Source organism: Numenius arquata, chromosome Z, assembly GCF_964106895.1.
Source record: "Numenius arquata chromosome Z, bNumArq3.hap1.1, whole genome shotgun sequence".
Taxonomy (NCBI): Eukaryota; Metazoa; Chordata; class Aves; order Charadriiformes; family Scolopacidae; genus Numenius; species Numenius arquata.
This window is the reverse complement of record NC_133616.1, coordinates 27,293,736-27,321,445: the sequence shown is the minus strand read 5'-3', so window position 1 is coordinate 27,321,445 and position 27,710 is coordinate 27,293,736. Positions and strand designations below refer to the sequence as shown.

Sequence of the window (27,710 nt, the reverse complement as noted above, 5' to 3'; positions counted from 1 at the left end):
ATGGAGGTACCCCCTGTTACTATGATGCCCGTCACGGGCGGCACCATCAACATGATGGAGTACCTGCTCCAAGGTAAGCGGCGGGGCGGGACGGCAGCTCCCTCCTGCCGCCGAGGAGAGCGCCCGGCGGGCCGCGGGGCCTGTCGGCCGCTGCCGCCGGGGCCGAGGGTCCGCTCGCAGGGACCCGGGCGTGAGTGGGGGGGGCTCGGGCGGGCTGAGGGGGGCCGGGCTGTGGAGAAAGCCCCGCTCTGGCGGGAAGGGGAACGGGAGTGACCGAGGCGCTGTCTCCGCCCGCTGCAGGAAGCGTTTTGGACCAGAGCCTGGAGAGCCTGCTGCACCGCCTGCGCGGCCTGTGCGACAACATGGAGCCGGAGACCTTCCTGGACCACGAGATGGTGTTCCTGCTGAAGGGGCAGCAGGCCAGCCCCTTCGTGCTGCGGGCCCGGCGGTCCATGGACAAAAGCGGGATGCCCTGGCACTTGCGGTACCTGGGCCAGCCAGAAATCGGCGACAAGAACCGCCACGCGCTGGTGCGCAACTGCGTGGACATCGCCACTTCGGACAACCTGACGGACTTCCTGCTGGAGATGGGCTTCCGCATGGACCACGAGTTTGTGGCCAAAGGGCACGTGTTCCGCAAGGGCATCATGAAGATCGTGGTGTATAAGATCTTCCGCATCCTGATGCCGGGAAACACGGAGAGCATTGAGCCGCTCTCCCTCTCCTACCTGGTGGAGCTCAACGTGGTCGCGCCAGCAGGACAGGACGTTGTCTCTGATGACATGAGGAACTTTGCTGAGCAACTGAAGCCTCTAGTGCACCTAGAAAAAATTGACCCCAAAAGGCTAATGTGATTGGAAAGCCGGGCAGCGTTCCTGAAGAGGATGTTTCTCTAGAAAGTGTTTTAAGGGTGAATCAAAACAGGGAGAGGGGAATAAAGGACTACGTATCGGTTTTGTCAGTTGTAATTACTGAGTGCTTTTTTTCCTTCATTTGTGGTTGTGAACAAAAGTGGTCACTTTAATGCCATTCAAAAAATCAGTAAATGCTAATGTTGGTAGTTTTCCCTTTCTTGTTTTGGAGATGCCTGTTACAAAGCATGTTGCCTAATAGTCCAAGAACATCAGACTTACTGGAATTCATTCTTCTATGTACCCACATTCCAGTGCTGCTTCCTTTCTTTTTTTTTTTTTTTTTAAAGCATCATTTGTTTTTCCTACCTAGTCATCCAAAATTTTTCTTTTAAGCAATACATGAAGTTTGTATCCTTTAATGCAGGAGGTGTTGTTTAACACAAGCATAAACCCAGGAACTACACAGTATAAAAGAGCAAGTAGAATCCTACCTACAGTAGAATAGTAAAGTAATAGCATCTCTAACAGGAACAGCTAGGGCACAAGGTCCACTGTAGTGAAATTGTTTCTGATAGAGCTGTTCCTGATATATTTCCAATATAATAAGTTAGAACTGGAAAACAATTTAGCAATATTAGGATTGCAAGAGGTTTTCAATTAATGCTGTTCCATCTTCTGCACTGAAGTTGGGTATGGCAGTCTTAATTAATGAGAAAGCAGTAAATTACATGGGGTTTTTATTATTAGACTTCTCACACCTGACAGCAATATTGAACATAAACATATTAAACAATTAAGAGCATTGTGCAGCTGCTAATTGAACTAGTGATGATTTTGTTTAGCACCTCTCTTGGTAGTAGGGTGGTTAGTTACCTTCCCTGTATTTCAATGATACTTGAATTAGGTTTGAGAGCTTTCAAGTACAGCATAAGCAAAGAAAGGTTGGGAAAAACAACAAAGATACAGAAGCTTATTGAAAATTTCTTGAGTTCTTTATGGAAGGTGGCCACTTCACCCATTACTAAAATGTACCAACCCGTCAGAGACACTGCCACCCTTTAGCACCACACAACTCTCCATGTAACAGCTGAAGGCAAAGACCACTCCCACAAAAAGCTTCAAAAAAAGCCTTTTAAGTCAACAGCTACATTTTTAACACCGGAGTTTGGACAAGATAACCCACAAGTAGTGTATTAGCGCTCACCCGGTGCAGTGTCTCAGGCGTTCCACTGATGTACACTCTACCTACAGGCAGAAGGGACAACTCGAGACTCGCACTTGACAGCGGCTGGAGAAGGCCATTACGTTGAGTAACATAGCGATGGTTTCCAACAGAGCGCAAGCAATGAGGTGACCTGTGTGACTGCTCGTGACCCAGACTGGAAATATTGTCTGAGGGGTACGGAAACGCCTACAGTTCTTTTGTTCATACTGGGGCATGACTCACCCTCATCAGGCCACACACCGTCCTGGGCTCCTGGAATGCTGTAGCATAACTTGCTGGGGGGCAAGGGGTAGGTCCCAGAGCTCTGCCCCAAGCTGAACTTCCCAGCTTGCTCCGTGATTCAGCTGTGGTCTCACCCCTTTGGGTGGGAATCCTCAGGGCTGTTGTCATATCCTGCCACTGTAACACCTGGTTAGGAATTGTTTGCCACAGACTTCCACGATCTGTGGCTCCTGCATCTTTGGGACAGGAAATTTTAGAAAAAAAGTCCAATGGTTCAGCAAAGCTGAACAACATTGTGTGCCAGCTTTTCCAGGGGTAGGTACTTGTAGTACAAAGCCACATGGAAACAGTAGGCAGAGGGGTCCTTCCCACGGCATCTGGAAGGAACTCACTCAGAAACTTGGAAGGTAAATTACCAAGTGGAGGGGCAAACAAATCAGAAAGTGCTGATGTTAATCTAGTGGTGATAGAGAGGAAAATCCCACGTGGAATCTCAAGCAGACCAGCTCCCCCTCTGCTCTGCACTGGTGAGGCCACAGCTGGAATACTGCATCCAGTTCTGGGCTCCCCAGTTCAAGAGGGACAGGGAGCTACTGGAAAGAGTCCAACATAGGGCAACTAAAATGATTAAGGGATTGGAGCATCTCCCTTATGAGGAAAGGCTGAGAGAACTGGGGCTCTTTAGCCTGAAGAAGAGAAGGCTGAGGGGAGACCTTATTAATGCTTGTAAGTATCTGAAGGGTGGGTTGAAGGAGGATGGAGCCAGACTCTTTTCAGTGGTTTCCAGCGATAGGACGAGGGGCAACGGGCACAAGCTGGAACATAGGAAGTTCCATTCAAATGTGAGGAAAATCTTCTTTATGGTGAGGGTGACAGAGCTCTGGAACAGGCTGCCCAGGGAGGTTGTGGAGTCCCCTTCTCTGGAGATCTTCAAGACCTGCCTGGATGCAGTCCTGAGTGATGTGCTCTAGGCAATCCTGCTTTAGCAGGGGAGTTGGACTAGATGATCTCTAGAGGTCCCTTCCAACTCTGACAACTCCATGATTCCATGATTCAAGCAAAAGGAGACTAAATGGAAAGTTCATAACTGATGTTTTTGCACTTTAGGTGACAACAGGTCTGACTATTGCTTGGTCTGTTCACTGAAATAAAAATGATCATTTTAAGTAGTTCTTTCTAAGGAGAATTAGTTTAAACCTTAGAAATTGCAGCATTCCACATTACCAGTCTGCTGTAGTCTATGCATAGAAGAGGCAGGAGAGCAGAATAAAAACAGCTTACTGCACCAAGCGTTACAGCTGGAGATAAATGGGACACTTTCAGGCACCCACTGCTCAAAGTGTTCTCTCTTTTATCTACTGAAATACACTTTTCTCCTCCAGTGAAACTTACAGCTTTTATAGCTGGGGACTAAGATAATAGCAACACTTTTAGTAACACACACTGGCAAATTGCATGGCATAACCCTAATTGCCATTCATTGTATCTAGGGTCAGACTGTGTTGTAGTTACACTGACAGGTACGGAAATACTCAACCTCTCCTTACTGGAAAGTATGTATTTTTTAAGTTACACGCACAACTTAGGGGACCAAAAATGCGACTGTATTCTTTTTGGTTTGGGGGATTTCTTTTTGCCAGCTAAAATAGCTGCATTCTTCAAGGGCAGGGCTTACCTCGGGACTGTGTTGGCTGCAATGCATCACCCGAGGCCTGATGCAGCTGAGCGTAAGGTAAGTTTTCTTTCTGTGCAAGTTATGCCTTCTGTTACTTCAAACTGTCCCTCCAGTCTTGCAGATTTGTAATGTTTCTATGACTTTATTGATTACTATATAAAAAGTAGAAATCCCTGCATAACAAAGAAACATAGGATTGTTATTGATCCATTAGGCGCCAGCTATTTCTGCTGCTAAGAAAGTTCACTGTACAGAAGCTCATCTCAGTTCTTAAAACTTCTTAATTCAGAAAACGCCACAAGTTTATCCTCTGGCACTCCTCAGTCCTGGATCTCTATTCTTCCCATAGAAACTTCCACAATGCTGGTAATTCTTTACCAACAAAGATGAGTTAAAATACTTCGGAAGTGCTCTATGTTAAGACTCTACTGTATAGCAACGTCTGTGAACACGCCTCTGATAACGCTAGCACAAAATGAGTTTTTCCATGCATAAGCTAATTTGGCATTCTAGTTTGCATCTCAGTAACCTCAGTCACACAAGCAAATGGCTTTCCTGTTAGATGCCTTCCATATGTTATAATATTGTATATACCTTTATCTATGATCTAAAAATTGGTTAAAAGGTAAAACGTTTTAAGTAAGTTCCTCCAGAGCGCTTTAAGTTAAAAATAACTACAAACCAGGATTTTTCTTCATAATTTTTAATACTTTTCACTTTTAAATACTGGTTTTAAATTTGTGATTGTAACATGGAAGAGCCAACTTCTTTTAATTTTTAAAACTTATCATTAGGATCATAAAGCTATTATAGAACAGTTACACTCTACACACTCAAGGTACTCAAAAATATGATTCATGTTTTAAGTCTGTAGATGAACAGTGGTAATTCAAATACAGCGTTATCTGTACAACTTGACAAAAATACAGGTGGACAATCTGATTAAAGAGAATCTGCACAACTTCATGTAAGCCAGCTCAGCCCAATTAAGTAAAAGGTAATTCTTTTTCAAAGTGCATTCCATTTTTCACAGATAAATTTGTCAAAATAAGATGTTCTGGTTCTCAGACAGGGTAACAACCACCATCGCATCCTCATTCCCAATACAAGTTCTACCAAGTCACTTCCTTCAGATCTAGTTTGGCAAAATCCAAATTCTCCAGACAGACACAGATATTCAGAGAAAGGTACCTGACAGCGAAGACTGCTTCATTCTCAGCCTTTCAGATTGGTTCAGCTTATAAAAACATCCATTCTAGAGTCAGGAGGTGCTTCTGCAAAGACCACCACAGCTCTATAAATACTACTGATCCATTAACAGGAAGAAGTGAACTCAGAGTGCACAGATACATGGCAGTGACTGAAAAGAGGAATGGGCTCAAGAGACACGGCAAGTTTTATAAAAACATAAAAGCAAGATCACTTCCAGAAGAAAGCATCTAATGGCTGCCTTCACATCGAAAATCTGAGAGGCCTATAGAGAACTGCCTTTGTTTTAGTTTGTTTTTAAAGACGTCAGTTAATACCTCTTGGTTTCTCAATCTTGCATATTCTTTAAGAAGCCTCTTACAATTCTGATTGGGCAGGGCTAGCTGTAGTGAAGTACCAGTGCCTTATCTAAAAGTAAAATGTATTCTTTACAAATAGTATCTGTAGTGTAATTTTATTTACAGAATAAATCGCAAAAGTACATCACATTTAGTGCAAATGCAACTAATGATATAAGTTTATATACCGCTTTGTAAACTTTCCATACCTTTGTAAAATAAAGCTATCCAATTAAATTAATAAGCTCACCTGTGTTCCAACAATTACCAGAAATGGCAAATAAGGAGTTAAATTCTTTGAATTTTGGATTTTTTTTTTTTTTTTTTTAAGTTCCCATCAGCAGCTATGGCAGAATGAACCATTGCTTGGTTGATTGTAAAAAGATGAAAGTGCATTTGAGGTATAAGGTTTTTTGTTTGTTTGTTTTTAAACATCACTATATAAAATGCTCACTGGTGATACAGTAAACATGTAAAAATTTTCATCTTACTTGCCTTACTAGCGTTACCATATAGGCACTTTTCTACATATTCAAATTAACAGAATAACTCTGTAATAAGGCATATTCCATGCACACCATTAGAGAAAGGCAAATAAAAAGGGAAGAGTTACGGAGCATGAAATCTGCATGCATGTGTAATGATGTGTTACTTATGATTTCACCTCTAGAGAGAAGATGAACATAGGTTTTCAACACTGTGCAGATCACATTTAATCATTTACCAAATCTTCATTAAGTTACTATATTATATTTATTTTCAGGCACCTACCGTACTATATCAAATGAGATTTTCAGCTTTCTTTTGAAAAAAATATATCTGAATCTTTTTTTCCTTGAGAAACAGGTCAGTGAAACACCAAGCAGTCTCTGAAGATTTTCCAACCACAGGACGTGGATAAAAGACTTCAGAGTCAGTACCAGTCTGCCACAGTCCTCTCCTAGTGAGCATCTCCAGAATCAAAGCTGGGCAAATATCTGACACTTAAATTTTCACAGCAACTAAAGGGAACTTTCCAATAAGAACTACACATCCTTATAGCTCTGATGGATTTTTGATCAAGAGGCAAATCATCTTGTACATGAACCTCATAGCATGGCTTTATTAAGATGAGGAAAACACATGCAGGATCTGAAAATGATGTACTCATCTTCATTCTAGACTGGGAATGTTGTCTTCTGTAGTCCAAATTACTTCAATATATATTATAGTGTACCTTCTCATAGCTTTGGGAAAGCCCTGGGTATCATGCAAGAAAGCAGTCCATGTATAGCATGGACAGATGACTTCTGGCTTTCAGGCGGTCTCTTGCCCTCTCATACAGAATCTTCTTAGATATTTCTGGATCATGTTTAATAACAAAAATTCTGTAGCACATATTACATAACTAAAAAATACAATAGAAATATAAAGATATCTGGAAAAAAATAAAGCTTTTCACACTTACTCCTTCAGAACCAAAGATCGTCATAAGAGTAAGATAATAGAAAAGGCAAAGTCATAAGGATATTGACAGCCCTCAGTTATTAACTGACATTTTATGTAACAAGATGATTCATTATAGAAACCAGCAGCAATGAACTATGATTATACAGAGCAAAACAAAACCTGCCAATAAATCACCTAGGCTTTACTGAAGTCCTTCCCTCCCCCTCAAAATACCACATAGATTTCTGTGCATATAAAGCACATACAGTATGCTATATGTGCATTTGTCTTTTGTGCTTTTTAGACATGCACAAAAACTGCATGAGTATCTTGGGAAGGTTGACAGTGAAATTCTGCAACTTGTTTAAAATTAAAGCAGTAACCCACGTTGGTGATTCAAAGTTGTACGCGTTCTTCCTCTTCTCAAGCAAGCAAATAAAAATAGAGCCATATACATGTTATCAATACATGTATTTATAATTACACACTGATTCAGCAAGAAAAGTTAGCAGGAGAGAGCTAGTGTTAAATATTCAGCCTTATGGTGTTGCAACACTTCTTCACTTCAGTATACAAAGCCTAGAACTCGGGCCATAAAAAGACTGTAGATCCTTCGTTCCAGCATGGAGTGCTCGATGCATGGTCACTTCTCCAACGTGGAATGCTCACCCAGTCTTGTTCCGATCGCTGCAGGTAAGCAAAGATAAAAATACAGCACTGAAAAGTCTGAACACTAATAGGAAAACAAGAACTTGTTAAACACTCTAAATAGTATCAGCAGTGCTATGATCACGTTTGAACTGTTGGCTCATGACAGCCGTGTTTTTAATGGCTCACCTACACTAGTTCTCTAACAATACACAATTAAAAATGTGAATCATCACAGGGTTACCTGTTACAGAAGGATCAAATGAGTAAGACTTTTGGAGTCTGACATAATAAACAGAACCCAAAAATAAAGGTAGCATAGAAAAAGTGACAAAAACTCATTTTCAGATCAGGCTGTAATACTGTAACTACCAAGTGGAATTTGGTAGTTTGACACTACAGTTATACATGAAGAAGTAAGCCTCTGACAGCTGAGAAAAAACAATACTTCTTCCTTTTATACTTCTACACTTCTACATAAATTAGACATGTATGCAAAAACTTGCAAGATAAAACTAGTAAAAGTCTGCAACAACTAACACTTCATAGCTTATGCAGCCCTTATTTTTCATGCTAATAATACACACAAATTACATGAATGTTTTAAAAAGTATACTGCATGCATATATTAAAACTAAGCACTGAATTCATGCTAATCAAGGTAAGACATTTCTAGATTGCATACTTCTGTTTGGCCTTAAATTTACAACACTGAATCAAGAATGAAGAAAATGAATGCATACCTGCTAATACTAGAATAAAATAGGCTTTCCTGCTGTTTTCTCTTGCACATATGATGTAAAACGTTTCAAGAATTTTGGATATTCTCGTTTTGCCACTGCCCGTAACACTGATGCTGGCGCCCATCCTCCTGGGTTCACTAGAAATAGACAGGAAGACAGACATGGAAATACGGCAAATCTGCTAAAGGCTAGAAAAGAAAATTTGTTTGCTATTCCTGCAACTCTTTCTGAAGTTTTCTGGAAAGAAAAATGATAAACAGATTATTTTTTTTTATGCCTTTACAGCTTACATTGTAGCATTTTCTACTCTACTTAATCTCAGTCAGTTCTATGATGCCACTATTTAGAAAACATTAAATGTGATGTGTTGTCAGTCTTTGGGGAATGTACCAATGGAAGATAATATTCTTTAAAGTCTTCCTAGAAACAACAGAAAAGGGACTTGAGTTACTTCCTATCTCAAAGAAAACAGAAGTCAGTCTTAACTTTTCAGTAACCGCTGAGTTTGTCTGCAGAATTGCTATACAACCAATGTCTTATCAATTATTCTTACAGCACTTTAAACAAAATTCAAACTGATTCTAAAATACGCTTCAATGCACAGGGCAAGTATTTTGCTGGAAATGCTGCCACTTCCCATATAATCATAGTTCATAATTTACCCATGAAAGTGTATTTAAGTAATTGGGAAACTTCTAAAAAGGAAACAAAGCAGCTTACACCGGAGTTTAACCAGGATTATTATATATTTTATATATATATAGTATTATTTGCACAGGATTTAATACAAGCTGCATCACTCCTGCATTGCAAAAATTTACTGAACCAGTTTTTCAGACTTCGACTCTTTAGTAGGCCATGTAATAAGGTGGTTAAAAGTAATAAGCAGATGAGCTTCTTGAAGTATTTTTTGGCTGCGGGAGAGCAGCTAATAAGTATGTAGCTATAACACTGCTAAATACTACATACAGTAACAGTACAGTTTAGCTTTGATAACTCTCCAGTCAATACCAAGGATTCTATCAGTTAAAAAATAATAAAACGTAGATGAGATTATAGAGCTTGCAAACATCCTCATACAAAATGTATTTGCTCCTTCTTAACACTGAGGGTAAGAACTGTGTATTTTCAGCAGCTTTTCAGCCTAACAAGATGAATCACAGGAAAAAAGAAATACAACTATGCACGAAAAAAGCATACTATTACTGAAACTAAAAGCTAGGCCAAGTCATCCCAGTTGCAGACGTTTCTTCTGTCCACTCTTCTCCACCCCAAGGTTCCGTACTTAGGACCGAGCTACATACACACCACTTCCATTTATTCTGCCCAGAATGCCACACAATGAATGATCCCATTCATTGATTCAAGTAGCACATTAATTCAAGTCTTTTTGAATGTGAAGACCACAAGTGTGATGCTATCTATAAATCTAACGGAAAACTCCATCAAGCTTTTTTTTTTGCCAGTATTCAGCTCCCCAGAATTAGCATATATCATGACTGTCGTACTGAAAAACTTTAGACTTACCATTAGCTACATATGTAATCTTGCATAGGATGTTGTCCCTGCTTATTTCCTTGTTCCCCTCCGGTGGGCTTACTAACGTCTGACATATCATAGCAATATTTATTTTGGCACGGACACAGCGATTGTTCAGCTGCAAAAAAAGAAATGGAACATTTGTAAGCCTTAAACTAGACTTGTTTCAGCACACTTAACTGCTAACATTTTAATTTACTGTGAAGTTTAGTAAGTCTAATACACTCCAGAAGCTGTGCTTCTGAGAGTTTGCATTCCAGCACTACACAGCTTTAACAAGAATGGGAGTGAAATGAAAGGTACATGGTCAATAAGGAAAAGTTTAAACTAAAATGCCTGAATCTCTTGTTTCTGCTTGCTTAATACATATTACAAGTGAATTACTGCAATTATTGTGACAAATAAGTAAAGAAACATTTCAGGGATAATGTATCAGCATTTACAAATACCAATTAGTAACTTCTCCCTTGTAAAGCTGTCTATGGCACAGCGATCAGCAAAGAAATACTCCAAAGACGACAATATTGCTACTCTCTGACATAACCAAGGCAGAACTGTGCAAGGTGGAGGTTTAACAGGTTCCATACCTACAGTTATACAAGCCTACTCCTATATCTGACAATACTGAAAAGTTATTGATTTGATTCCATAAAAGTAACATCAATTCTTAAAAATGTTTTCACAGCTCCAGAAGCTTTGTTTCCATTCTGCTGCAACACCTTAGATCTGCCAGGGGTTGAGGTAAGGCAAAAAGGCTTTTTGCTCAGAATGCCTTCATCATGTCATTGCATCACCTGGTTTAAATAAACTGTATTTTTGCGTAACACCCCCACCTCCCTCACACTACTATTGCATGTGCATTACCACATAACAGAAAAACGTTATCTTAAAAGCAGAACTTAACAGAATGAAAATAATACTTACAGGAGCGCTGTCATGTTCCACAGAGAAATTGCACACAATCCATGTTTCAGGATCATTTTCACTGAATGCTGGTATCTTTCTGATGGCAGACAGATACAGCACATCCCTCTGAGAAGCTGGCCACACCCTCTGCAGAGAAACACCAGAATATAAGCTTTTCCAGTTTTGCAAATTAAGTACTTACTATCCTTAGATAAAGAAAAAACAAGCAACGCAAACCAGGTTAATCACGTCATTTAAGTAAAAGTTTCTTCAAGTTAGTAACTTCATTCTAAAAAGTGAAACAGAACACAGCTGTTGTACAGATGTGTATCAGGTTATATGGCTGTGCTTAATTTTAAAAAAAATTAAGGCAAAAGTTTAATGCCTTTGAAATGCAGAAGGCCAAGCTGCAGTGACTTCTTCAGTAGACAAACAGGAAAAGGCAGTTCCCCTCCTGGCTCCCTCAACCTCAAGTTTACATTTTAGTTAATACTTGCAAGCTACAAACTGAACTAGTGGTTAAGTATAAATAGATGCATCTGCAGTTACTTATGCATCCAGAGATACACAGAGAAAGGGAAATATTTAAAACATTATTTCAAAAATTTACTGCTTCAGTGAGACAGATATGGTAAGCTGTTATCTAAGACAAAGTTTCAGAAGCAAAATGATAAAATAAGAAAATATACAAAAGCCATTTTCCTGACACTCAGAAGGGGGAAAGAAAGCCTAGCTTTTACCACGACACCATACAGTCCCCACAACTTTCTTATTCAAAATCATGAGTCCTCTGTTACAGAAGTTTTAAGGTAACCGCATTACTGGTAAAATTGTCAAAGAAAAATATCTGGTTTCATATTTGAGTATATTGGTACTTGGAATCAGGCAAGATTAAAGATAAATCTGCATACTTCATTCCCATTTTCTGAACTTCCAAGTTACAGTTGTTGGGTTATAGTTCAAATTAACATTTAGTAAATTTACACCAGAACTGGGTCAGGAGGAAACACAATAAAGTTACAAAAACAAATGCTGTACCAGCAATTATACCACCTCATAATGCAAATCTGTATGGCAACTAATTGTTGTCAACATTAGCTTGCATTATTGCAACAAAACACATGATACAGTGGCATAGGTTTCTTCCTTGTCAGAGTTAATTTTTTGCTTCAGAGGACTCTTGCCTTGCTGGCAGTGATATATTTAGAGATTAAAACCAGTCCTCATTCGTTATTACGAGTTCTGTCAGACACCTGCACAACCAATTACGCTACCAAGATGAGTTTGAAAAATTGACAGAGTTGCAGTTTAATAGAGAACTTGTTCTGAACTGTTGTCTTGAGCAGTATTTTAAGTCATTAAAGTATGCAGAATAAGATTAGAACACATATGCCCCAGACTATCTCAGTAAGGTATGCATATGGTGGAAGTGTTATTACCTTATGTGTCTGGTAAATGATGATTGCATTATCAGCTAAATTTTCCACAACATGGAAATTTTCAATTGTTGCTAAAAGAGGAGGGGGGAAAAAAATCCATCAGTAAACAAGCACAGATATTAGGTCAATGTTCTAAACAATATATTTGCTGATAAACATGCAAAGCTCAAGAACCAACTCCTTACTTTCCCAGTCATTACGAACATCAACATTCCAGAAGTAGTGGCAAACTTCATGCCCTGTTACCCCTTTAACAGCGTGGGTTGCTTTCAAAGGATCTAAAACAATTCCATTCTCTTCCACCTCTCTTCTGTATACCTATAACAAATACAAAGAAAGAAATGTAGAACAGAAATTTTCAAAAGTGTCCAGTTCTTAATTGTTTAAAATGTCACCAGTTTTTAAAAAAAAAAAAAAAAACACAAACCCAACATTTACCTAGAAGACTAACACATGAATAACTTGCCATGGTAGTTACCAGAGAACACTGACAAGGCAAACATTCTTACATGGCAAATCAACAGTAAAATACCAGTATTCTAAGAATCCCTACTCCAAAAATGATTAAGCTACCTTATTTATTACTATGCACAAGGATCCATACAAGCACAGTAGAGCAGCCAAGATAGTAACCTGCTACTCTATAACCTTTTCCAACATTGAATTTACACATCATTTTGATACCAAGATTTAAGTAGGAGAGAAAAGAAACGAATCTGCAAAGACAAAGCTGTTGCAAGAGTTACACAGGATTTGTATGCATAAATATATTAGAAGCCACAGCCCTTGTGCTCTTCAGTCCTAACTTAAACTACACTATTCTCAGAGAGAATTTTTAACAGCATGACTTGCTGAGTAATAGTATTCCCAGAAAATGATAGAATCATTTAGGTTGGAAAAGACCCTTGAGATCAAGTCCAATCACAAACCTAACACTGCCAAGTTCACCAGACTGAAACTATCTGTCTTCACAGCATACCATCTTGTAACAATTAAAAAAAGACCCAAACGTTTACCTTCATTTCTCCTTCTTCTACCACTAGCTGCCAATTGGCATCTCCTCCTACATCTTGCAAGGAATATGTCATATGGTTTTGCACCATCTCTTCCACCTTTAAAGGAAAAAAAAAATACACATTTTTAACTCATTCATTCCATCTTCTTGGGCAGAGACTATACAGTATTGGAAGCCACAAGTCAATAATTAAATCCTGTGCAGGAGTTGAATTTGGACAGAGCTTTCTAATAGAAACTAAGAACAAGCAGATATTTCTGGCCTTCAGAAACAAAAGTCAAAGTCTTGATTCAACTTCCAACTTCATTCTTCATGGGTACTTCCTATCATTTCTTTGCACCTCTAAGCTACCAAAACTCCCTACTTCTACCTAAAACAGTTTTATTTCACCATCTAGGAACTTACTTCAGGTATCTCTAAATAGAATTCCAGTGCACTGTCAGATATTCAGTGAAGAGCATTTAAAAAGCTGAACAAAGGTAGGGGGGATGAATATGAGTGAATGCATATCAAAAGTCATATTGGAAGAGCAGTGAAGGAAACAGTCATGAGCAAAGCATGCCTATTCTATTTCATTAGCATCTTTGCACAGTTGCCAGATAGAAAAAGAACAGAAATGCTTACATTCAAAAAAGTTATGAAGACACAGGCTCTACTATTATAAAATACTAATTTAAAAATTATTTAGCTAGACAGCTGTGCACTTTTCTAAAAGGCCAAACAGTTGATACATTTTTATCAAGCTAAGTGAATCTAATATTTTTTATTCCATATAGTGTGCAGGAAAAATCAGTGCTGGGACAGGAAATTTTTTTTAGATCTATAATTTAACTGTGTTTCTTTGGTTCCCATCCTCTTTCTAAACCCCCCCTCTCCCCCAAATAAAAATAAAATAAAAAATACATGGTATCCTCTGCTGTGTAACATTTACAAGTACTGGAAACATTTCAGTAACTTTTTTCACCCAAAAGGTAAGTGACCAGTAAAACTTGTCACAACAAATAAGTCAATGTGATTGACAACATTTTCCTGAAATACTAGAAATACTTTTTTTTTTAATAAGGAAAAGCACTACAGATAAAGGTTAGTTAATTAACCAACACAAAGATTACCCTATGAAGTGCAATCACAAAATTAATAGCCGGAACCCATAAGTCTGCAAAAATACTTGTAACCTATGTGCTATGCAGCCTTGAACTGAACATTAAATGGGAAGTTCTTCCCTTTAAAGGCACCCAGAACAGCTCAATCTACTTTAAAATCTGATAGTCCTTTAAAAGAAAGCTATCTGCAAAACACCTACAGCATTTTAAGTCCACATCCTCCCATTCAACTGGCAGAGACAAATCAACGCTTTTCTCGAGGCACACTGAATAACCAGATCCCATCAGAATACGTTACACTTCTCCATCTTAAAACAAGCCTGGAAGTTTCTACCTGACCTTCTACTGATACCAAAATTCCCTTTGTATGAATGAAGTCTAGAAACAAGTCACATTTATTCAGAATCAAGATACTAGTTTGCCTTTCCAACAGCAAAGTACTCAGCCTGGGGATAGAGGACAATTTCATATTAATAAGGTCCAGAGCAGGTTGGCTCCAAAAGAAGGTGTGCTGCTTTTCTCTTCATGCTCTCTGTTGTCTCTCATCTGCTTGTTCAGTAGCAATGAAGGTCCAGAGCAGGTGAATTGATTTGTTAGCTGGCAAAAATTTGTTCTAAGGAAATTATTTTTGGGGGGGTGGATGTGGGAAGAGTAGTTTCCTGTAAGTTAAGAAAACCCTCCTTTCTGCAGTGAGTCCATTAACTTGAAACGGCACTCAAAGGCACTCCATAATAACTTCTACCTAGTATAATCCATGCAGCAGCTGAAAAGAGCAACACTTTGACTCCAGTCATTTGATTCTGATCCTTAACCTCAATTTGTGTGACTGTGGCAAGTACCTGGTCTATCTCAGACTTGTTTTTAAATGGATAGTTTTTCAGCTACACCAGTGCTCTGATACTCGTGTTTATGATACAAATGCACAAACATGATTAGAAGCATAAAAGAGGTGAAAATGAGGAGGCCCACATATTTTAGCAACTATCAGTTTCCCTTATATTCAACTGCCCATGTAGCCATTGCATGACAGACAACTAGTTCTCATCTTTGGAACCAAGATTGCTTTCCATTGTTTGATTCCACCCCCCCAACCAAAAACAAACTTGAAAAAACTGACTTGACTACTGGAGTACCAGTAGATGACCCTATTGGTGCTGTGCAATATAATCTACATACTTTTTCCCTTGCAGTAAGTTCAAATTTCAGAAATTAACTGACTGCAAAAGGTCAAGGCCAGTGTTGGTATTTCAGTCCAATAAGCAAGTCCTTAAGTGTCAGGGTCCTGCTCATACAGCTGATAGTAAAGTCTGCAGGTGCTACAATTCCAGGCTCTGTTAATTAAAACAAAATCCATTCCTTCTATTTGAAAAAGCAGGTTGTGTGCAGTGTTAGTTACTAATTTAAAAAAATTAACAAACCTCCAAAAGAGCAGATCCCAGAAGGAAGCTCCATATTCACAGTCACATATGGACCACAGCAAAAGGAAATTAATGGCATGAATACCATGTCTGAACAACTTTTTTTTGAGACTAACGAACAAACACATGAAGTCACCTATCTAATTCTACTCTAAACTATGATCTTCAGAGCAAGCACCTAGAGTAATTTTGTATATTGCTGGGATATGTCACTTATGACTACATTGTCATATTCAGGATGTCAGACAATTTTCTGAAGGATGAGTGAATAGACTGCAACCCTTCAGTAAAAATTCTCATACCCACAATCTTGTTTGCCAACAAACTTCATGACCGTTCAGTAATAAAACTAGTTGTAGAGGCACAAAATGGTAATAGTGAAGCTTACCATTTAGTATCTTAATGTCATTACAAACAAACATTAAAGACTAAAACCAAGCCTTTGCTTTAAAAGCAAGAAAAACTATTCAATTTGCAGCAAATACCATCTCCAGCCCACACAAAACAGGTGTTATTCTATTTTTATGATAATCAGAAATGCAAAATTTTCAGCATTTTTATTAAAACTACTGAACTAAATCCTGTTTCACAAGATTTGGGCCTCTGCACAAGTGATACGCATGCAAGCTGGGTGTAAAAAGACAACCATTTAGTACAGGAATAGAGAACTCCTTTGTTTGTCTCAAAGTACTAATTTAAAGCAAGCAGTGACTTATGTAACAAAAAAACCCAGGTTCTAGAGAAGAGGATGAAATACAGCAAAGATATGCAACCCCCACTCTACATATTAATACAGTACCTGGGCGCTGAATCTGTGAACATCATCAGAGGCACTGACTAGATCAATGGAAGACATGGAGGAAGAGCGACTATAGGGCTACCAGAGACAGACAAAGAAAAAACCAAGTAATCAGAACAAAGGCACAACAGAGCATTCAGTACCAACTTGCAAGCACAAGATAATGAAGAAAAGGAAAACAAAAGCACCATAAGCAGCAAGCACAGCAGCGAATGCTGATTTCATGCACCTATTATGCATTATGCTCCAAATGTAGCCCTGAGAGGAGCATAGTGTTTCTAGTCAACTGACCCTGATAAAAATGGCTGGATTATTATTTTATAAAATCAGTTAAATGGATTTTGGTGAAGGTATCTTAAGAACATTATGGTTACAAGTTGGGATATTTTCTTTACTATCAAACTGACAAACTTGATACAAATCAAGAGTACTCAAATAGACACTTAAATCAGTATTTTTTTGAGCCAAGATTAAAAAAATCAGTCCTTCTCCAGTTCCAGCTACTTCATTTGAAAATTAGTAAGCCATTGAAAGTTACTAGAAACACCTAAAAAAAAAAATCTCATCTACCCATACAAAATATTACATAGAAATATCATAGGTCAGCCCATTATTCAGAGGAGATCATGAGAAATATCTTACCTTTTGGACAAATCGATGAGTCCCCACAGCAGAATACGCATCTCCAGAAGGCAGGGATGTTGGCCAGTGTAATCTGACCTTTTCACTTTGGGACTGCAACAAAATAGTTTTAATTATTAGTAGTCAGCTGCTACTGGGTGGACTATGAAACAGAGCGAGTCATCCTCAATCTACATAGTGGCTACAACTAATGCTATCCATGACAGGCATGAAGCTGTCATCCTCCTGGAATTCTCAGTTAAGTGAATGGGCCTGAAGACTGAATTTGTCTATAATTCAAGATGTATTTCTGAGTTAAGGAAAATAGATTGGAAGCATTAAGGACCCATGTAGTAGCACAGTAGTCACTCAAAACTTTTACTCTCCGCTAAGACACCCCAACGTCGGTAAACTGTTGCGTACAACATGCCCACTAGAAAGTCTTTTAATTCATAAGCCACTCTATTCATAAGCCTGAACAGTTTTAAAACAAAGGACGCACCACTTCATTGCCTCTCATTTTATGTACTGCTATACGTTCTCATATTCTATATATTTCCTCACATGCATCTTATCCCTTTTTGATCCTTGTCACTGAAGTCCAGGCAAGAAATAAGTTAGAGAAGTAGCCATAGCCTACAGAATTTTTAAATAAAAATAAATACCAACAGAACTACATCTTTCTTATTTAACATACCACTAGCATCAAAAAAAAACTTCAGAGCAATAATTAGATTTTGAGAGATAGCTGCAGTGTTTGAAATTCTTATTTGCACAGGGCATCAGTTATGTACAAAGTTTTATACGGGACACTTATTTAGGAATTAGAAACTAGAGACATTCAATTGGCTTAACACTTATCCTTTTCTATGTAAGCTGTGAAGTCACTTTCTCAAAATTAGAGTTAAGCAACAATATTTAACTGTAAAAATATTAAATTAATTCCCCTTGTCAGTGTCAGAATAAAATATCTAGGTCTTCAGGAGATGCACCCCAGGACTGAGTTCAAGTCACAGAAGTCTCTTATTAAGGGCCCATCATTAAGACATTTTTCAAGTATTTTTTTTTTTTACCTGTTCTTCCATTTTATCCTGTCTATCGAGAGCGGCTTCAACAGCATCAAAGAATTCTTCTTCATTAATCAGACTATTAGGACCCTCCTAGAGCATAAGAAACCAAACTAGTTCAAAATTTTTGAGTCATGGGAATTCCCTTTCAGTTTAATTTTAGAAATACATATTTATATATGATGCATACAACTGAAGCGAATTTCTTCTATTGACTTCAAATATTTTCACCAATATTCTTAGACTACAATTCCTCTGAAAACCCTACTTGCTAAAGGAAGTTACTCCCTCTAACTACAATTTTGGCATAGTTGTATGAAGAAAAACAAACAGGAAGCTGAGTAACAGTTCAATATGCTTTGACATTGGTTTAAGTTTTAATTAACATATACCTTTTCTTTAAAAATGTTTATAGTATGTCAGTAAAGTACACATATTAACATAATTGTGTAGTTAAGACTCCTTCCAAGTATTCCAGTGCTTTAGGGCAAATTTCAGACATGTGCTCAAAACATAACTAGACGACAAAGTTCTGGGGATCTCTATTGAAAATTCTTGGAAAGAACAGTTTAACACCCAACAGCAGGTAGAGTTAAGTCAACTAATGAAAACTTGAGTCAAAGTAAAATGGTAATTTCAGAAAATCAGGTTTACTGCTTTTATGGTATTGTAAAAAAAGCCGGTCCAGCAAATTTAAAAAAAAAAAAACCAAAAAACAGGGATACCTGGGGGAAGAAACTGGGTTCATAATCAGGCAAAGTCCAACTTCCTACCCATCTTTTTCTTTTACAGTGCCTCAGTCACAACAGAGAACCTAAGTTCAAGTATCTTTTAAATATCTCATATCAGTACTATTTCTCAGGCTATGATTTTTAAGTAGAAACATGTTTGATTAATGTACATGGAAAGGGTGAAGTTCCTAAAAATTATGCAAACTGCATTACAGGTGCACTAGCTTACATTGTTCTTCAGAAGGTGGTTTAAGAATCTTAGAATTTGACTAAATAGCTCATTGAGGAGGAAGCTGCTGAAATTCGCAACTTAACCGATGAAAGGAACCTAAAAATCACTGAATTTGTCAACATGAAATTTCAAGTGGTAGTGACAAGTGAAAAATCAAGTTAAACTTCAGATTCTAGGGCTGCCTCTGCACTCAGGGTTTTCACATTTGCTTTACATATCTATACAGCTGAACCATTAAAAAGGGAAAGTACAAAACTATTGCATATAGGCAGTATCAAGAGTACAAGAAAAATAACGAAAAATCAGCAGAAATATCTGTAAGCAAAATGCTTCAGACAAAAGCGTAACATGGAAGCCTGAGGTAAAGACAGGCTTCCATTCTCAAATAAAGACTGAGATTCTTCATACAGTTTCAGTTTCCAAGAAAAGTGGCATGAACATACTTGCACAAGCCAAACACCTTGATTTACTCACTCCTTTCCCCACTTTGAGAAACAATCCAATTTTTAAAAGTCATAGTTTTTAAAAATTTCAAAAGCAAAATTTATACCTCATAGTCTGGACCTCCAAAGTGGGACTTCTTCTTCAGTTCTGTGACAGCATTTTTGTATGCTTCCTCAATTCTTCTCCTTTTCTCTGTCTCCTGTAAAATTACATGATCATTTGATGCGGTGAGAACAAGTTGACTGGTAATAGTCAACGTGTCAATAAATGGAATGACCAGTGTGATTTTTTTCCAAGTAACAATTACGAAGCTGCTGATTTTCAGAATTTATTTGCATGCATGCATTATATGTGCCCATATACATGCATATATAATACAAAGCCTGGGGAGCTAGCTACCTTGAGAACACCTTCTTTAAGTCATGTGGAAGTAACTAGATCAGCATGCAAAAACTGGTATCTAGTTTAAGCATAGCTATTCATGGTTGACTGAGGGTCAGATTTTGTATCTGCCAGTTAATATAAACCTCCTTGACACAGATGGTAGGGCAGTGATAACAAAGGGTGAAAAGTAAGACTGGTAAAAAGCTAACTTGTTGATCATGATGAGATACTAATGAGTCAGAGCATCTAAGTTTGTATCTATAATTAGCTGCATAGGATCAACGTGAATCATTTTGTGAACCCCATGCAGAGACTAACAACTCAACATCATTCTCCCATAATAGGTGGGTGACTGTACTAGAGCCACTGATGATGTCTATATTATTGTATATTTTGAATAAAAAGTAGTAATGCCAGAATCAGATGAAGTTTAACATTTCCTCTGCAAATTCTACCTACTGCTAGATATTTTAAGTGAAAAAGCTATAAAAAATTCTAAAATTCTTGTAGATGTCAGCTTTAATACTCAAGATGTTTCTCCATCCCCTTTCAGAATCACTTCAAGTGGAAGAAATTTAAGTTTTACAGTGACAACTGGACAGAAAACAGTACTTCTTGCAGATATGAGTATTCAGCAATCCAATTTGAACTTTAAAGATTCAGTGGTAGAACCTTAAGCAACACTGAAAGGCTGAGTTTACCAACTGGGAATTTAGTGGTAACATTCACTCTGGAACACACTTTCCAGTTTCTGAAGAAAAGTTTGAAAGTAAACCAACAGTTCTGATGAAAAAAAAAAAAGTAGTACAGTTATCCATAGGAAAATTTTTAGTAAAAAAGAATGAAGACAGTATCATCTTTATGTGTGAATGTAGCCTTTTCCCTTCTGAAACTTTCATGAAGAAGCAATAATTGCTAACATATTTCACAAAATTTGCACATTCATCTTTTTTGAAAGTAACTGAAGAGTCCTGAAGATGCACAAAGCATGACTTGAGTATAAGTCAGACAGAATCCATGGAAGTTTTACCAGAACACTTGGAATGCAAAACAAAAAACAAACAAAAGAAAAACCAAACCCAAAACACAACTCCTCCTGCTGCTCGCCCCAAATTCCCACACTTTCTGTACTTCAATCTGCAAGTTTGTGATAATTCACATATGTCAAAACACAACTCTCCAAATCTGCCAGCTTCTCTTGGCAACAACTTTAAATAAGGCAAAAATTGGGAAATCGTTTGACTGCACAGCAGAAAGATTGCTGGTGTATTAAAACTCTGTAAAATTTAAGGAGACATTTAAGTTACAATTTTCAAAGGTTAACAAAATAAGCTATCTAAACATGCTAATCTTAATGTAAAATTTAATGTTCAGGCAATAGATTTGCTTGTTAATAACAATGAATAAGATCAAAGGAAACAAGACTACAAAAAGTTGTAGTCAAGACAACAAGAAAAGTATCCTCACCAAGATTTTGTTGCAAATACAACAATGGACCAAATACTAGATATCAGGTCATTTCCTTGTTTATCTATGTTGAGAAAAGTTTATTTTAAAATACAATCAAGAGGCTTACACTGAAAAATATACTCCACTGGAAAAATAAGAAGTCAAGCTCAAGATCTTAACAGCTAAAAGGTCAAAAGCAAAGCTTTAACTACAATTACCTTTAGATAACATTACATGCTTTTGTATTAATTTTATTCTGGCCATCTGACTGTTTTGGTAACAGAAAGAAAACTAAAGACAGAATTCTAAAATTAAAATTAAGTGCATTATTTTAGCAGTCTCCTTAAAAATTAAAAGATATTTTTATCATAATTTCTTGTTTTCAATGGTTTATAAATAGTTTCCAACCTTCAGAATGTAACTTAAAACCCCTTCTTTTATTTTAAAATAAAATTGTGTTATAGAGATACTCACTTTGTAACATATAACCATAACATCTCTAGACAAACTGTGGTCACCTCCAGATTCAACAAATTCTACCAAACTTGAGCTTTTTTAAATCTGAGACATCTTCTAGGACAGCTATAATTTTGAAAGGTATTTGTTTCTAGTTCAGCAGACATAAATCTATCTTGCATCTTTAGGCTAAGCTAGCCCTCTACAAGATGGAGGCTGTACAATTTTTGTGCAGCAGGACTCTCACTGATCACTGTTGTGTGTTGCTGTTAAGTAAAAGACAGTTCAGAAGCTAGTGCAGTGAGGAGGCTGGAGAGGAAAGGAGAGTGAGCTGGATTACAGTGGCACTTATACTACTTGTAAAATGCTCACTGATTTTAGCTGCTGATGGAGACCCTATACTTCCTGTGACAAACCTGCACAGCAAAGAGCCAGCAGCATGAATCTGCTGATACACAAAGGACAAACTTGATACTGCCCCTTCCAGCTCTGCTAGATGGTCCTTTACAGGCACTGGACAGACTTGTAAGAGCTCTAAACCCCTCCAAGCTAGAAAAAACACAAACAGCTGCCCAATTTCATGTAATTTTCCCCTCTAATCTCTTTTAGAGAAGGTACTCTGAACATCATCTCACAATATTTACATCTTTTGCAGGGCACTTAACACATCTATCAAAAAAACCCAGAAGTACAGAGATCAACACCATTCTCCTCCCACGTATATTTATCAGATGACAGAGTAATGTTTTTTGCTCAGGCCCACAGTTATACAAGATACTCTTATAAAACCATGTTTAACCACTAAACCAGCAAAATAAAATAAAAACTAAAGCAGTTCTACACCTGAAGTGGAATAGTGCTAGCAGAGGTCTGAATACACTCAGCTGCTGTCTTTAAGGGTGTAGGTGTCAAGGTGTTGGTCATGGGGGATTCCAGGGGTGGCCTCTGTGGGAGAAGGCCAGGGGCTGCCCTGAGTCAGACACAGGTGGTTCTAGTCAGCTTTGAAATAGACCCAGTGCAGGACACAGCTGAGCCCATCCACCATCTGTGTAGCACCTCTCTGAAAACACATTTAAGAGCAAAAAATACCCCTTGGAGAGAGGAAGCAGGAACAAACAGTAAGAAACAACAGATGAGCTCTTCACAGCAGTCTATAGTGGAAGAATGAAAAACAATAGGCAGACACTGGAGTAAGATTTACTCCAGCTAGATAAAGAAAAACTTTTTCACTGTAACAGCTGAGCAGCAAAACAGGCTGCCCAGAAAAGATCTGCAGTTTCCAGCCTTGGAGACTTGAAACTAGACCTGATACAGCCCTGAGAAACCCTGTCTGATCTCAAACTATCCTTCCTTTAAGCAGGAGGCTGAAGAGAGAGACTTCTTGAGGTCTCTAGTCCAACCTAGGTTACCCTATGATCCTATGAACAAGCTCCAGGTCTTGAATTGACTGTAATTCCTCCAACTACTTAGATGAAGCAGTAACAAATTAAGAGTTGACAGAAATTGCAAAACAGTTAGACAGGGCCAGATCTTTGACATATGGACAAAGATGACCCAGAAGACAGGGTCAATGATTCAAACATGGATGTATTTTGTCCGAATGCTTCCATTCTTCGAGTTGTGTATCCCTAAAACATAAGGAATAAGAGCTGAAGTGTGATATACACCACGTGGAAACACTAAATGAAAAACATGAGACAACAACAGCTAGCGGACTGCACAGGACACCAGCCAGTGATGACAGGATTCTAGAAATCAAAGTCTAAAATACAACCAAACCATGCCTCCAGCATATCTCATGAGAGAAGACACTGCTCCTTTGAAGCTGCCATAGTGGTTGATTAGGCTTAGCATGAACTATCACTGCCATTAGAGTAACAGATGTTCCGATACCCCATACCTAAAACATCTAACCAATTAGGATAAAACATGACTTCAGTCTCTTCATTCTCTCCTAACGGAAAGTGAAATAACTTTCTCCTAAAGAGACATTTAAAGTAGAACTGATTGTTCTCCTCAGTATTGTCACCATCTCTTATCACTACTAAAACATCTCATATGATGCTTGCCTCATTTTGCAAGCATGGATAATTATGCCGCTTTTAGAAGGTTATAAGCAATACGCTTATTACCTTGGAATACTGTCAAGCTCTTTATTGACACAAAAAGTCTTGGAATACTATCTGAACAAGGGCTAGGAAAAGAAAGACTATGACGAATAATACTGTATCACTAGCCAGGATGAGAGTTTAATATTTTATGGGAGTAATAATGAAAGCACCTACAATTAATAACTGCTATATATAAAAGTAAAAGCAATACCTGGAATAAAAAAGTTAACAACAGCTCATTTGAAGTTTCAATTTCAAGCTAAAGAAACTTTCTCTTTTTTCAACAAGAGCAAAAGGAAAATGATCTTACCTTATCTAGCCTTTTTTGCCAGCTTTCTTCACGTTTTACCATGAGTTCAATACAATGAGAGAGCGTAGCAAGGATTCCAGCAGTAGTTGCCTTGAAAGTTATAGCTTCTCCTTTAAAGTCTATGCCATTAATTCCTTTGGGTGTCTCATGCGGAAACACTAAAAACAAACACGAATTGCTCACTGATAGCTGCCTTTAACTCAAACAAGCATTTTACATGTATGCTTTATATAACAACTGAAGAAAATAGACTGGCTAGAAAGTTAATATAAAAATAAAAATCAGAAGTGCTAATAATTCTTAGCTATCCACAGGATAAGGAAAGAGATTCAAATGGAGGAACACATCCCTTCAGCTTCATCTTGCTGTGCTGTATTTCAAGTCTGCTTGCAATGCTGTATTACTCTGCACTCTGCATATCATGTGGGTGGAGGGAGTGGTAATACTTCGTAACAATAGCAGTTTGACAGCTTGAAGTGGGGCCTAATTAACACAAAGCAACCTTAAAACTTATCTGATACAGCACTAAGAAAGGAACAAATTCAATACGCAATAAAACTCAAAACGTAACATTCAAGGTTGCTTTAAGCAGGTAATTACAGATTTAAAAGCCTCAAAGCAAAAAGGTATGATATGAAAGTATCAAATCTGTTGAATTATCCGAGTACTGTGGGGTTTGCAGTTCCAACAACTACTTCATGCTGTCAACGAAGCCATCTGTTGCTAAGGTTATTTAAACAAGTCACTTAAGATGTGTGACAAAAAAAGTACCTATTATATGTCAAACTCATATGTAGGTTGACATAATAACAAATCAAACACTACACATTAATGTCAGAAAATATTAGAAAGCAGAAGTAACACCCATGTTGAAGCTGAGTGAGCCCAGCAAATTAAAGTGACTCCTGTTATGCCATGGGGCAAGCAAATTACATCACCTAGCTGGATATCGCTTTTTCCCCCCTAGTACTGTCACTTTGTCAACATGCCACTGTTATGGTTCGAAAAGTACAAATAAATATTTGTGTAAGTTTATCCAATATCTGTCTGCAAGGGCAAAGCAAAGCCTTCAGGCCATTCAGTTCTTGTCGGGAAGAGAAATGCAACTGCTGTTCTCTAATGGTAGAGCACAGTATCTACACTTTGGGAACAGAAAGCAATCATCACACGATCTTAAGCAATGGTTTAAGTCTCTAGAGGTTTCATACGCCCTCCTTTCAGAAGGAATCAAACTCTTTTTCAAACAGATGATTACAGACTACACACTACTTCAAATACCTCAATAAGTATACATACTATGGTAAAACAGAGCCTACTTTCTGTTTCATGTTAATCAAGAATACACCCTAAAAGGTAAAGATGATGGGAGCTGGAGAAAAAAGGAAAGTAAGAGAAAGAAAAACCTGTTTCAAACAATAATGAGCAGACCAGCTTTCCCTCCCTCTAACAGCTGCAGAGGGAACACGGAGGAGGCTGCGATTGAAAGTGGTAGAAGCTGGCAGGAAGGTGATGCAGTGGATTCACTGTGAATAATGAAAATTACACAACAAGAGCTTCACCCATAAAACTTCACAACTGAAAAATACAGTTTATACTAATAATTTGTCCTGTTGGTGCAGACTTGTGTTCATGTGCAGGCTTACCAGCACAGCTATAGTGTTCATAGAAGTGATTTTTCTCTCTTAATTATGCAACATGCTAGACATGCTGAAGAAACTACCGCTGCTGCAACACTGTATAATAATTTCAGAAATCTCTACAGCAGTTTGTAAGGGTGATGCAGCAACGCAGCCTCATTCCCTGGAAAAAGCCAGCTTTTGCTCCTGGATAAATTTAGGACTCAGCTACAGCTCATTAATACTTCCATACAGTTTCAGTCATCATATATTCTAAATCACAATTTAATGCCTAGTCTCATTGTAGCAGTGACACATGCAGAGCTTGCACTTTTGAAGTCAGTGTCCATAGTTCCCTTCAACCATTATAATTGTGGGAAAACCAAACTTGTTGCAGAAAAATGCAAAACTGGTTTCTTTGAAGAGATGGTCACCCAAGAGATTGCTTACAATGGATGGGAGTATTTTGATTCATTCCTAATCAGAGGAGACATCTATCTTCCCAGATCGTGTCAGAAGATGAACTCAAACCGCATCCCAGTAACAGTTGAACTTCAGCACGTTCGATGTATTTATCAGGAGATTTTCTATTTGGAGAGCCTGAACCTCTTTCCTATTCCTTTTTTTAGGCTTTTTTCCATGTCAGCTACAAGACTGAGTATTTCAAAATGAAATCTGGCATCAGGAAATCTATGTGGTTCAAGATAAAGACTAATAGGAAAATGTTCTTATCATTGCAACTGGTCTTCTTGCTTGGTGATCAAACTGCATGCAGGCATCTGAGAAAAGCAGCAGGATGATTTTTCCCCTACTTTATCTTTGGTTTCAGCATCTTCCAAACGTTTCCTTTTTAATTGTCCTGTCTTTTAAGCATTTTACTTTATTTCTGATTTGTTTTCTCTTGCCTTTCACATAAAAGATTCATCATACTATACTTTAGCCTTGAATAGTATTTTAGCCTCTCCTAGAATTCTGTTAGGATAGGTGTTTCCTTCTTGTTCCTAAGATTCTCCTTGTAGCACTTTCCCAGATGTTCTAAACATCACGTTTGATCAAATCTGTTTTTCCAGTGAAACAGAAAATTATTTTAAAGACAGTAAGTAGAAAGAAGTTCCTTTACCTTTTCCATTTTATGCCACCATAACATCTTATGTCACTAAACTAAGTGAAAAAGAAATGTTCCAGTCCATGACCTATTTGTTGATACCTACTGGTGTTGGTCTTCTGTGGATAGCAGTAGGGTCAATATGATTGGTTTTCCTTTAAGAACAACCCCATTATTTCAGCAATATGTTGATGAATATTATTCCTCCATTCAAAGCACAAAAATACAGCATAAATCCCACTGTGATTTACATCAAGTTTCTCATATTCAGCCTCTGTACCATTTCCATCTTTATCATTTCAGTACAAAAACACCTTCCATCTTCAAAGAGGTTCCTTAAGTAGGTTTCACCTGTTCTTCCTATTCTTACATAATTTAAATACACTCATTTTCCTGAGCAGATGGATAGGAACATGTGCTGATCGAGATTTTACAATCTTAGAATATAAGATCCCAATGGGTAAATATTCATCAGCCGGACCCTCCCTTGAGTTTTATACAAATGATTGTTGCTTCAGCTACCAGATTTTTTTAATTGGAAAGTGACCAATAAATGTAAATACCTTCATAGTACTCTTCCTAGCTCTTCACTCAAAGTCCTGGAGGACACAGAAAAAAAGCCT

The 27,710-nt window shown here is 37.9% G+C and overlaps 2 protein-coding genes across 3 annotated transcripts in view; one reads left to right on the top strand and one right to left on the bottom strand.

Annotated features, from left to right (window-relative positions):
- Positions 1–965, top strand: MED18 (mediator complex subunit 18). Its single transcript, XM_074166689.1, has 2 exons — positions 1–73; positions 301–965. Exons 1-2 carry the CDS (start codon positions 1–3, stop codon positions 852–854), a joined length of 627 nt encoding a protein of 208 aa, XP_074022790.1. The 3' UTR covers positions 855–965.
- A 4,886-nt stretch (positions 966–5,851) lies between these two features.
- Positions 5,852–27,710, bottom strand: part of CERT1 (ceramide transporter 1) — a 71,447-nt gene continuing 49,588 nt past the window's right edge. Inside the window, exons 7-18 of one of the 2 annotated variants that reach the window (XM_074165836.1) lie at positions 24,367–24,524; positions 19,763–19,855; positions 18,256–18,342; positions 17,204–17,296; positions 16,562–16,639; positions 13,243–13,338; positions 12,412–12,544; positions 12,227–12,297; positions 10,806–10,934; positions 9,870–9,999; positions 8,343–8,479; positions 5,852–7,638 (exon numbers count right to left, since the gene is read on the bottom strand). In XM_074165836.1, the coding sequence (XP_074021937.1) occupies positions 8,352–8,479; positions 9,870–9,999; positions 10,806–10,934; positions 12,227–12,297; positions 12,412–12,544; positions 13,243–13,338; positions 16,562–16,639; positions 17,204–17,296; positions 18,256–18,342; positions 19,763–19,855; positions 24,367–24,524 (1,196 nt within the window). In that variant the 3' untranslated portion in view covers positions 5,852–7,638; positions 8,343–8,351. The remainder of the gene's footprint in view (positions 7,639–8,342; positions 8,480–9,869; positions 10,000–10,805; positions 10,935–12,226; positions 12,298–12,411; positions 12,545–13,242; positions 13,339–16,561; positions 16,640–17,203; positions 17,297–18,255; positions 18,343–19,762; positions 19,856–24,366; positions 24,525–27,710) is intronic. The other variant, XM_074165837.1, reaches the window with a different exon arrangement.